This window comes from Pipistrellus kuhlii, unplaced genomic scaffold (assembly GCF_014108245.1).
Source record: "Pipistrellus kuhlii isolate mPipKuh1 unplaced genomic scaffold, mPipKuh1.p scaffold_m20_p_2, whole genome shotgun sequence".
Classification (NCBI taxonomy): Eukaryota; Metazoa; Chordata; class Mammalia; order Chiroptera; family Vespertilionidae; genus Pipistrellus; species Pipistrellus kuhlii.
In genome coordinates, this window is record NW_023425515.1 from 170,009,965 (window position 1) to 170,022,705 (window position 12,741).

The 12,741-nt window shown below is 42.4% G+C and overlaps 1 protein-coding gene across 4 annotated transcripts in view; it reads right to left on the minus strand.

The window, feature by feature from the left end:
- Window positions 1-5,737: 5,737 nt before the first annotated feature.
- The window catches only part of GPBP1L1 (GC-rich promoter binding protein 1 like 1), a 47,578-nt gene continuing 40,574 nt past the window's right edge, over window positions 5,738-12,741 (minus strand). For 3 of the 4 annotated variants that reach the window (XM_036446595.2, XM_036446594.2, XM_036446596.2), the window contains 5 exons: window positions 12,595-12,735; window positions 11,842-12,000; window positions 9,921-10,045; window positions 7,310-7,412; window positions 5,738-6,636 (listed from right to left, as the gene is read on the minus strand). In XM_036446595.2, the coding sequence (XP_036302488.1) occupies window positions 6,484-6,636; window positions 7,310-7,412; window positions 9,921-10,045; window positions 11,842-12,000; window positions 12,595-12,735 (681 nt within the window). In that variant the 3' untranslated portion in view covers window positions 5,738-6,483. The remainder of the gene's footprint in view (window positions 6,637-7,309; window positions 7,413-9,920; window positions 10,046-11,841; window positions 12,001-12,594; window positions 12,736-12,741) is intronic. The other variant, XM_036446598.2, reaches the window with a different exon arrangement.

Sequence of the window (12,741 nt, forward strand, 5' to 3'; positions counted from 1 at the left end):
TGCCGGGTGGCTGCAGGGAGAGGCTCAGGCAGAGAAGCCTGATACCAGGGGCACAGAGGGACCCCTCAGAGGTCTCTGGTCTCCAAAGGCTTTTAGTTATGTTTGAGGGTGAAACCTTTATTTATTTTATTTTATTTTTTAAATATATTTTATTGATTTTTTACAGAGAGGAAGGGAGAGAGATAGAGAGCCAGAAACGTCGATGAGAGAGAAACATCGACCAGCGGCCTCCTGAACACCCCCTAACAGGGATGTGCCCGCAACCAATGTACATGCCCTTGACCGGAATCGAACCTGGGACCTTTCAGTCCGCAGACCGACGCTCTACCACTGAGCCAAACCGGTTTCGGCTGAGGGTGAAACCTTTAAACAGATATTGTCCCGTTGGCCTGTTAGTCAGGTGGTCAACCATCTTGATGAATTTCATCTCATCTAGAAAGTGGTTCTCCAGGAAGTTAAGAAATAGTCTTGCCTGGTCAGCATGGCTCAATGAATTGAGTATCTTCCAATGCATCAAGAGGTCGCTGGTTGATTCCTGATCAGGACACCTGCCTGGGCTTCACCTTGGAAGTGTGCAGGATGCAGCTGATCAATGTTTCTCTATCATCAATGTTTCTATCTTCTCTTCCTCTCCCTCAAAAAAAAAAAAACATTAAGAAAAGAAAGGGAGTTTTTGTTGGCTGATAGGGTATGTAGATGCAAAAGAGCCAGGTTCAGGTTCTTCATGACCATGGTAGCATTATGGCATCCTGAGTTTTACCCTACTCATCTTGGATAGACTTTTGTATGTCCTGGAAGAGGGTACAGCTGCCTCACTTGTTCTTTTTTTTTTTTAAATACATTTTTTAATTGATTTTTTACAGAGAGGAAGGTAGAGGGATAGAGAGTTAGAAACATCGATGAGAGAGAGACATCGATCAGCTGCCTCCTGCACACCCCCCCAGGGATGTGCTCGCAACCAAGGTACATGCCCTTGACAGGAATCGAACCCGGGAGTCCATCCACTGAGCCAAACTGTTCTTGGCTCGCTTGTTCTTTTTTGTTAATCCTCACCCAAGGATACTTTCCTATTGATTGAAAAAGATTTTAAAATTAATGTCAGAGAGGAAGGGAGAGAGAATCATTAATTGGCTGCCTCCTGCACGCCTCACACTGGGGATTGAGCCGGAAAACCGGGCATGTGCTCTCACAGGGAATTGAACCGTGACCTCCTGGTTCATAGGTCTACACTCAATCACTGAGCCACGCTCGCTGGCTGGGCTCTACTGATTTTTTTTAAAGAGTGGAAGGGATGAGAGACAGAGAAACATTAATGTGAGAGAGAAATATTGAGATAATTTTAAAAACCCAGCTTTTTTCATAGCAACCTAAATTTATATTAAGTGAATGATATTATAAATATCCAAATGGCCCTTGGCAGAAAAAAAAGTTCCCCACCCCTACTGCACAGTATGTCCAAAACATGAGATTAAATCAAGCCAAGAAAATATTCAAGAGATGTAGTAAGCATGAGATATATGAGGCTGCTGCCCGCATAACACAGCATAGTGCACCACAGCAAACTTGTACGTAGAAAGAGCACACTCTAAAACATGTGTCAAACACAAGGCCCGCGGGCCAAATCCGTCCCGCCAGGCCTTGCAATGTGGCCCGCACCGCGCTGTCATCACTGCACTCCGCTGCGTTTCCATCACAATGACAGTTTATGACTGTTCAGTAAACCATTCGGCCTGCGATTTAGGCTGGGTTTTAGATTTTGGCCCCTTCTCTGATTGAGTTCGACACCCCTACTCTAAAACAATAAAAAGTAAATACATAAGCCAATAAGTATTATCAAGCATTATGTAGGGTATAATGGTATGTATTATACTTTTATACAAGTGGTAGGGCACGTTTGTTTACACCAGCACCACCACAAACTTATAAGTAATGCATTGTTCTTATGATGGCTATGTCACTAGGTGATAGGATTTTTTTTAGCTCTATTATAATTTTACTAGTTGCCTGGTGCACAGATTTGTGCACATTGAAAGGAAATTAATTTTTTTATTAAGGTGGTATATATATACATATCTTATCATTGCTCCCCCACCCTACTCCCATACATGCAAACCAATGTTTTGCATCCGTTGGTTTTGCTTTTTTTTTAAAAAAATAGTTTTAATATATTTTGTTGATTTTTCACAGAGAGGAAGGGAAAAGGATAGAGAGCTAGAAATTGATGAGAATCATCAACCAGCTGCCTCCTGCACACCCCCTACTGGGGATGTGCTCGTAACCAATGTACATGCCCTTGACCGGAATCGAACCTGGGACCTTTCAGACCGCAGACTGACTATCCACTGAGCCAAACTGGTTTCGACCCGTTGGTTATTCTTATATGCAGGCATGTAAGTCCTTCGGTTGATCTCTTATCTCCCCCACCTCTCCCTAACCTTCCCGATAACAGGAAATTGTAAGAAACATTTTAATATCGTTATTTGCTCTTTATGACCCACAATGACAGATCAAAACATGTATGTGATTGGCGCCAGCAAAAGTTTTGTAAATATCTCGAATGTGCAAGTCAACTTAGCTTTTTATTTTTTAATTTAAAATTTTATTTTTTAAAAAAATTTATTTTATTGATTTTTTACAGAGAGGAAGGGAGATAGAGAGCTAGAAACGTCGATGGGAGAGAAACATCGACCAGCTGCCTCTTGCACACCCCCTACTGGGGATGTGCCCACAACCAATGTACCTGCCCTTGACCGGAATCGAACCTCGGACCTTTCAGTCCACAGACAGTCGCTCTACCACTGAGCCAAACCGGCAAAGGGTAAAATATTTAACTGCAGCAGTGTTTGACTATATTCTGTGCAGTGAGAAACCTGAAGTCGTTTTCAAGTGCCACCAGTTCTTTCCAGTTTGGTTAAGTTTCTAAATCTCTGTTTTCCTGTTAATGAAAGTCTATCTACCTACTCCAGGACTTCTGTGAGGATCAAACGAGATGAGGCATGGGGAAAAGCTTCACAAACATTTGGTTAAACTGTAAAATGTTTGCACCTGGCTATAAAGCTAGTTGTGTTCCTAGGCTGAAGAAACTCCAAGGAGGGTAAGTTACTGGGGAGAGGAAGCTGGCTATTGTTACATAACATCATTACTGGGTGCCCACAGTGACTGTTTCTGGGCTGGGCTGTGGACCCTATTTTGTGACACAGCGTCTTGGCAGTGTTGGCTGTGATTTAGTGGGGTGTAGCTCCAGGGTAGTGGGGCCTTCCACTTGGGGGAAGGTGAGTGTTGGTTACTCGGCACCAGGTCAATTGTCTTTTATTTTTCAATGGCCAGTGTGCATGATGGCAGCTCCTGCGCCGAGTGTCTGCCCCTGGTGGTCACTATACATCATAGCTACTGGTCAGATGGACACTTAGCCTTTTATATATAGATGGGACCACTGTTGTATATTTGGCCTGTTAACAGGAACATCATATGTGGTGCATGGCACATTTTTAAACATTGGGATCAGCTGAAACCAGTTTGCTCAGTGGATAGAGCATCAGCCTGTGGACTGAAAGGTCCTGGGTTTGATTCTGATCAAGGGCATGTAACTTGGTTGAGGCACATCCCCAGTAGGGGGTATGCAAGAGGCAGCTGATCAATGTTTCTCTCTCATGGATGTTTCTAGTTTTCTATTCCTCTCTGTAAAAACTCAAAGAATATAGATTCCATGAAATACAATATAATTCTTTCTGCTCTATCTCAGCCACTATTTCCATAACTTGCACATGGACTGTTTATACTAGTAGCAGAAGAGACAAGTACAGAAAGGCAGATATGGTCTCTGCCTTCCCAACCTTAGAATCTAACAAATGTCATTCTGATCTGTCTCTAACTTAAACCCCACTGGAGCCCACACGTTGTTAGTCATCCTTCTAACATGAAATCAGGCCTGTTCCTCTTCTGTTGTCACCCAGAGTAACATCTTGGACTTCTATGAGCACTGACCTATGAACCAGTTCATGGTTTGATTCCCTTGCCTGGATTGCAAGCTTGATCCCCAGGGTGGAACGTGCAGAAGGCAGATCAATGATTCCCTCTCATCATTTGTTTTTATCCCTCTCCTTTCCTCTATGATATAATAAAAAATATGTACTTCTTTTGTTAATACTCACCCGATGATATTTTTCCATTGACTTTTGGGGAGAGTGGGACAGACAGAAAAATATCCAAGGGAGAGAAATACATGGATTGGTTGCCTCTTGTGTGAGCCCTGACCATGCCCCGGGCAGGGGAGGAGCCTGCAACCAAGGTACGTGCCCTTGACCAGAATCGTACCTGTGACCCTTCGGTCCACAGGCTGACGCTCTATCCACTTAGCCAAACCAGCTGGGGCAATAAAAATACACATGAAAGCTGAAACCGGTTTGGCTCAGTGGATAGAACTGTCGGCCTGCGGACTGAAGGGTCCCAGGTTCGATTCCGGTCAAGGGCATGTACCTGGGTTGTGGGCACATCCCCAGTGGGAGGTGTGCAAGAGGTGGCTGATGGATGATTCTCTCTCATTGAGGGTTTTTTTTTTTTTTTTTCCTCATTGATGTTTCTAACTCTCCATCCCTCTCCTTTCCTCTCTGCAAAAAAAAAAAATAATAAAAATAAAAAATAAAAAAATAAATATATATATATATATATATATACATACATACATACACACAAAGATATATTTACTTTTGCTAAACATCACTGAGGATATTTTTTCCATTGGTTTTTAGAGTGGGAGGGTGGGCATTCGAGCAACCCCCCCCCCCCCCCAATGTGAGAGACGCATTGATTGGTCGCCTCCCATATGGGCCCCAACCAGGGCAGGGATTGAATCTAACTCAGATGTGTGCCCTTGACCAGAATTGAGTCAGTGAGTGGGCTGACACTCTAACCATTGACACCACCAGCCAGGGATATTCTATTGACTGAAAGGGAGGTAGAGAGAAACATTGATTTGTTGTTCTACTTATTTCTGCATTCACTGGTTGAATTAAAAAATATTTGTATTGATTTTTAGAGAGCGTGAAACATCAATTGACAGCCTCCTGCACACCCCTAATGGGGAATCAAGCCTGCAAACTGGGCATGTGCCCTGATTGGGCATCTAACCAGAAACCTTTCAGTGCACAGAACGATGCCCAACAAACTGAACCACAACTGATTAGGCTCACTGGTTGATTCTTGTATGTGTCCTGACGGAATAAAATATGTAACCTTGGCATATGGGGATGATGCTCTAACCAACTGAGCTACCTGGCCAGGGTTAAATTTTCATTTTTAACGTAACTGTGTCTTCTCTTCCCTACTGGCCTGGGCTCTCCTTGTATCACCCAGAGCCTTGAATAATACCTGGGACACACAAGAGCCTGGGGAGTATTTGTTGAATGAAAAAATCTGTCTTCTCCACTAGTCACCCAGCCAGCATTGGCTCCTCCTTTCCCACATGTTCTTAATTTGCAGGAAAAATGAGGCACAGGCCTTCCTTAATATCCATACATTGGTAAGTACATGGGCAGTGAATAACAGTTTCTGGAAATAAACATGGGTTTCTGATTTTATTACTGTTAATTTTATTGCACAGGTTTTTCAAAAAAGTAGCTGCAAAAAGGAGAAACAGATGTGTGTGAATCCAGATGTCCTCAGACTGCCAGGAGTAGTTCCCTAAAAAAGAAACCACTCAACCTAATTTTAAAGAAAATATACTTCTTACACAAGACAATCCAAACTGATGCAAAATATTTATTCCAAGTTAGTTATTTTATGCAGTAGTTTCCCCCTCAAGACCTGTGATAACCACATCTTTTAAATCTGTAAATAATGTTATCAAAATAATCTTAATCTTTGAAATCTCACAAAAATTTATATTTTACAATCCACCCTGAATATCAAGGCCGCAAGAATAACACATTTCCTATATCCAAATATTTTACAGCTGTACCCAAAAAGGAAAAAAAAAAAAAAAAAAAAAAAAAAAAAAAAGGAAACAAACAACCCCCCCCACATATTCTTGGTTAAGGGCTAACGTTACCCGAGCAGCCAAAAATAAAATAAAATATCCAAATTATTAGCATTAATTTAATACAATTATAACTTCAATAGTCACTTTGTCATTGACAATGATTGCTTGAGCACAGGGGTGAGTGCCCCAAGGGCTGGTGGGAGCTGTTGCTGCAGACCAGTGTCTCCTCTCTACACTGGCAGCTCCCACTTGTGCATCGCCCCCTATATACTGTGTGTGTTTTAAAAATATTTCTCACCACACAAATTTTCTCTACAAAGCAAATAACAGGAAAGAAAAACAACAAAAGCTAAACAAGCCAATCGCTCTCTCTTTGGGATATGATTATTTCCCTTGTGCATGAAATATTCAACAACAACGTAAGAAAAGGAAACGATTTTTTTGTATTCTCCGTTAGCACACAAGCTGAGTTTATGGGTCAGATTTAACGGTGAACATTTATGTGCCTACTTCCAGGCATCGTCATCTGATGTTTCACTGCTACTGGTTTCTGTGTCTGAATCTTCAAACTCTGCTTTGCACGTGCTTCTCCAAGGGGAGAACAGGCTAGAAGTGCGGCTTTGCAAGAAGCCGTTCTTCCCAAAGCCATTTCTTCTCAGCTGTGTAAGCATGGGAAACAAAGAAAAACAAAACATCAATATTGACACAGGGCCCTTGAGAACTGGCCAGCCCAAATTCAATTCTAGGCAGAATTTAGAGGGAGGCCTTCTGAGAGATGCAAGATCTCTTGTAGGAGGAGTGCTCATCACACTCAGTGCACCAATGAATAATCTAGGGATCTGTTTAAAATGAAGATTCAGAGTGACTGGGGCAGGGTTTGAGCTTCTGTGCACTGGTGGGTCTCTTGGCCTGGCTGTGGAGATTGGGCCAAAACCAACCTTCCAGCTTCCCGAGGAGCCTGGGTTTGTGAGAGGGCGGGTGGGTCTTGGGTGATGCGACCTGGAACTGGGCTCCCTCCTCTCTGGTTCTGGGTGCGTCACACAAGAATCGCAGCTACCAAGTCACTGCAGCTTGGCAGCTCTAGCGTTGAGCACCTACCCCCTGGTAATTAAGCATCATAGCTACAGGTTGGATGATCAAAAGGTTGCTTAGGTGTGTATGTGTGTGTGTTTGTATTATTTTGAAAACATTTATAAATTTACATTTATAACTTATATTTTCTTTTTCAAGGCCCTTCTCTCACATTAAGCTGGGCTCCTAAGGGCAATGTCTATCCTGACTCCTCAATTTTCCTACTTGTTAACTGGTCTCCAGGAGAGGTCAATGCCATACCTGCTCTGTCTTCATATGGAACTCTTTAAGCTCATCCTCTGTGAGGGGAAGGAAATTCTCGTCATTTTCAGGATACTCCTGCCATCCCATTGCTTTCAGTAACCTGGAGGAAGGAGGTCAGGCAAAGAAAACATGCCATTAAGCATAAGTGGAAGCCCACAACTTCCCACAGAAAACTTTCCTGCCCAGGGGCAACAGTACCCACTTTGATGTTAGAGAAGAAACTTAATGTTCTTTTATCCCCAGTAAAATAAGCTTTATTATTAGTTAGGTGCTTGTAATTAAATGGGGGATTTCCACAATTGCTCTTTCCAGATCATAATAACTACAGAGAAGAGATTATTAAAAGCAGAAAATATGACAGCATAATGTAAAGAGCCAAATTACAAGGGTCCTCATTGTCCCACAGAAAAAACAGGAATAAACCTCACTTTTGTCTCATGAGCAAATTAGCACATTTCCACATGTAAAAAAGTTATTATTTATTTATTTATTTAAAAAAATAAAAAATATATATGTATGTATATATTAGGTCTAGTAATAATTAATGTCGTTTTCCAACATTCGTTTAAAATCTTGCTTGGCGTTGACTTGTATTGACATAACCTTCAAACACGTGGCATCTACAGAACGTGTGAAGTGCAATTAACAAGTTTTGCTTGAAAAAGTTTGTGTTTGGTTTGGTTGTTGTTGCAAAACTAGGGCTAAGAAGATGGCGGATGAAGAGCATATTCGGCACTGCATGCTTTACGAGTTCCAATTAGGAAGAAAAGCAAGTGAGGCTGCAAAAAACATCTGTAGTGCTCTTGGTCAAGATGCAGTTAGCGCCAGAAAATGCCAGCGTTGGTTTGAGAAATTTCGCGAGGGAAATTTTTCGTTAGATGACAAGAGTGGTCGAGGCCGTGTGTCCAATTTTGATCAAGAAGCTCTTCAAGCTCTTTTGGTGCAAAATCCTCAAATTACCCAACAAGAGCTTGCGACAACTTTAAATTGTTCACAAAAAACAATTTCCAATCAATTGCGTGCACTTGGCAAAGTCCAAAAGTTTGGAAAATGGGTTCCTCATGAGTTGACCGACAACAACCGTAATCAAAGAGTCACAATTTGCAGTTCGCTCCTCTCTCGTCAAAACCGTTTGCCGTTTTTAGAGCAAATTGATACCGGAGATGAAGAATGGGTGCTGTATGTTAATTTGAAAAGGCGGCCTCAATGGTTGGACAAAAATGAGGCTCCGCAGCCCACGCCAAAACCTGACTTGCATGCGAAAAAAGTGATGTTGTGTGTTTGGTGGAATTTTAAAGGAATTCTTCATTATGAACTTCTAGCATCTACCCAAACCATTACAAGTGCAGTGTATAGTGCCCAATTGGAAAGGTTAGCCCAAGCTTTAAGAGAAAAAGAACCCGCGCTGATTAATCAGAAGGGCGTAATTCTTCACCACGATAACGCACAACCGCATACTGCAAGAATCACTGCTGAAAAACTGCGCCAGTTGGAATGGGAAGTTCTCCCTCAACCTGCATATTCTCCTGATATTGCCCCTTCCGATTACCATTTGTTTCGTTCTTTGCAAAACTTTCTTCTTGGAAAAAAATTTAATAATGAAGAATGCCTCAAAAATGCATTGACCGAATTTTTTGCATCAAAATCACAAGAATTTTACAACAGAGGGATTAAAATGCTTCCTGAGCGTTGGGCACAAGTAGTAGAAAACAATGGCAACTATATTGTTGATTAAATTTTGTTGTATTGTTTAAATAAATTCGATTTAAAAAAAGTATTAGAAAACGACATTAATACTAGAGCTAATATATATATATATATATATATATAAAATTGAGTTTTTACAGAGAGGAAGAGAGAGGGATAGAGAGAAACATTGATGAGAGAGAATCATCGATCAGCTGCCTCCATCACTACCCCCCCCCCCCCCCCCTGGGGATGTGCCTGCCTTTGACCGGAATCGAACCCGGGACCCTTGAGTCCTAGGGCGGACGCTCTATCCACTGAGCCAAACCGGTTTCGGCAAGTTTTTTTTTTTTTTTTTTTTAATTCTAATAAAGTTCTTGTTTAATTTCATGACATTAATGATCTCCTTCTTAATATTATTACCCCAAAAGTTCCTCAGCACAGGAGCCTGGTTTCAGGAAGGTACTATAATACTTGGTAGGCCCATGTGCCATTCAGCTGCCCAGACAGTTGGCTGCTCTGTGCTGAAGGCTCTCATTTAAAGAACAAGCTCCAGACATTGGGGCCTCATGCCTCCCAAGGCCCCTTCAAAGAGTCTTACAGTAACTGCTCAGTTGGGCTAGGAGGGTCCAAGGAGAGAGCACAACAGTCCCAGGAAACAGGTTCCCCTCTCTTCTTTTCAACTGGAGATAATAACTGAGCCTGAAACTAAACTACACAAAAGCCTTAGGAGTTTGAAAAAGTCGTTGAGTCTGTAAAGGAATACCCATTGAGAAACAGGGCAATCTAGGCACACAGAGAACAAGATAGGGTACTCATGGGACTTCCATTTGTGTGCTTGACTCAATCTGAGATGTCTTACGTATGGTCCAGCTCCTTGCAGGCCACACGCCGCGTTCTCTGCAATCTGATCCTCGCTTACCTGTGCTCTGCTTCCAGTGAGTGCGAGAGGACCTCCCTTTCCTCCTCTACAGGGAGAGGGAGACCATTCTGATGACAGCCTTCCTCTCCGTTTTCCTTTGGTTCAGGTGTGCTGCTGTCCTCCACCTGCAATAAGGAAAAGAAGAACACACTCCGTGGAATAATCCTTTCAGACAAGAAAAGCTGTCTACAAGAAGGAGTCAGAACCAGGAGTCAGATTCCTGGTCAGGCACATGCCTGGGTTGCAGGCTCAGGAGCATGCAGGAGGCAGATGATCGATGATTCTCTATCATTATAGATATTTCTATCTCTCCCTCTCCCTTCAATAAAATATATATTTTTAAAAATGACTTGCCCTACATGGTTTGGCTCAGTGGATAGAACAGTCTGCCTATGGACTGAAGGGCACATACCCAGGTTGTGGGCTTGATCCCCAGCAGGGGGTGTGCAGGAAGCAGCTGATCAATGATTCTCTCTCATCACTGATGTTTCTAACTCTCTCCCTCCTTCTCCCTTTCTCTCTGAAGTCAATAAAAATATATTAAAAAAAGAAACGAGGACTTGCCCTAACTGGTTTGGCTCAGTGGAGAGAGCATCGGCCTGCGGACTGAAGGGTCCCAGGTTCGATTCCGGCCAGGGTATGTACCTTGGTTGCGGGCACATCCCAAGTAGGGGGTGTGCAGAAGGCAAATGTTCGATGTTTCTAACTCTCTATCTCTCTCCTTTCCTCTCTGTGAAAAATCAATATATATATATATATATATATATATATAAATGAGGACTTGCTAAGATTTCCAAAGGATACCAACTGGTGACCACCTACAGGTTATGTCAACTATGAAGAAGCTACTAGATACTATTGTTCTTATTTTGCAATATAATATAGCCCTGACAAAAGCTTCTATTATTTACCAACTTCTTACAGAACTGACCAGTTCAAAACTTAAGCAGTGCTGCTCAGTTGAAGAATACTGAGTCCCAAGGCAACTATTATTATTATATTATTATTATCATTATATATTTTATTGATTTTTTACAGAGAGGAAGGGAGAGGGATAGAGTCAGAAACATCCATGAGAGAGAAACATCGATCAGCTGCCTCCTGCACACTCCCACTGGGGATGTGTCCACAATCCAGGTACATGCCCCTGACCGGAATCGAAGCCGGGACCCTTCAGTCCACAGGCTGACGCTCTAGCCACTGAGCTAAACTGGTTTTGGTAAGGCAACTATTATTAAAATAAGGCCTAATTAGCCCTAGCTGATTTGGCTCAGTGGATAAAGCATCAGCCAGGGTCTCAGGTTCGATTTTGATCAAGGGAACATGCCTGGGTTGAGAGCTTGATGCCCACTGGGGGATGTGCAGGACGCAGCTGATCAATGATTTTCTCTCATCATTGATGTTTCTCTACCCCTCTCCCTTCCTCTCTAAAATCAATAAAGATACACCCCCCCCACATAGTGTGTGTATGTATATGTAAATTAACTAATTAATTTTTAAATATATTTTTTATTGATTTTTCACAGAGGAAGAGAGAGGGATAGAGAGTTAGAAACATCAATGAGAGAGCATCATCGATCAGCTGCCTCTTGCACACCCCCTACTGGGGATGTGCCCGCAACCAAGGTACATGCCCTTGCCCAGAATCGAACCCGGGACCTTTTAGTCTGCAGGCCGACGCTCTATCCACTGAGCCAAACCGGTCCTGTGTATATGTAAATTTAAAAAATAAAATAAAAATAAGTCCTAATTTAAAATCTGTTGAACAAAGTATTAAACTCATTTTACCATAGGCTGTTACTCCTACCGACACTTTTGTATACATTTAAACACTTGCTACGTCTTTCTCCTAAGAAGAAAAAAAGCACACATACAACCTAAGAAAATACATATGCTGCCCAGAAAAATCTTATGCTCTTACATCCTCCAGCTTGTCACAGTCTCTGTTCTCTGAGAAGTCTCCATTCCGATCATCCTTCAGAGTCTTCAGAAACTCGCTTTTCCTGTCGGTGGTTCGGCGGGTCAACTTGGTCAGACGAGAGGAGCTGATCTCAATGGGAGGAGTGGTGCTGGAGGGACTCTGCACAAACCACAAACAGAATGCAACCAGCAACTACTGGGTTTCTCCAGGTCACTTCTACATGGATTGATTTCCGGAATCTGGTAGCCTACCATTCTGTCTTTTACACCCCAAAGCAAACAGACAAGCTAACTAACTAAATATCCTTTTCATTTAAACATACTTTAGCTTTGCTGGTTTTTTACAGCTAAGACGGGATGGCTGGCCCTGCCGGTGTGGCTCAGTGGCAGGGTGTGGACCTATGAACTAAGAGGTCATGGTTCAATTCCTGGTCAGGGCACTTGCAGGGGGCAGCCCATCACTAATTCTCATCATTGATGTTTCTCTCTCTTTCCCTCCCTCTACAATCAATAAAATTTTTTTAAATAAGACTATATGGCTTACATAGCATCTCTTTAATTGTTCTACATACACCATGTGCATGATGTCAGTTACTCCACTCAGCTACTGCCCATTTTTGCATGCTAACAGGAATCACCAGTAAACAAACAACTTTGAGCTAAGCAGAGATATAAAGGAAATCAAGTTAGAGCTGTACATCAGTAAACGGGAAATGGCAACTTTAGCAAAGGCCTCTGTTTTATCTTCACTCACCTCTTTGGGAGAGCTTAAAACTGCACCACCAGCCAGTACTACTGGTTTGGTAACAGAGATTGGACTGGTAAAAGCAGACTCCCGGCTGGAGGAAAGGGATCCTGATTTGTGTTCCATTCTGTTAGCTTTCCATGCACTGGGCTACAT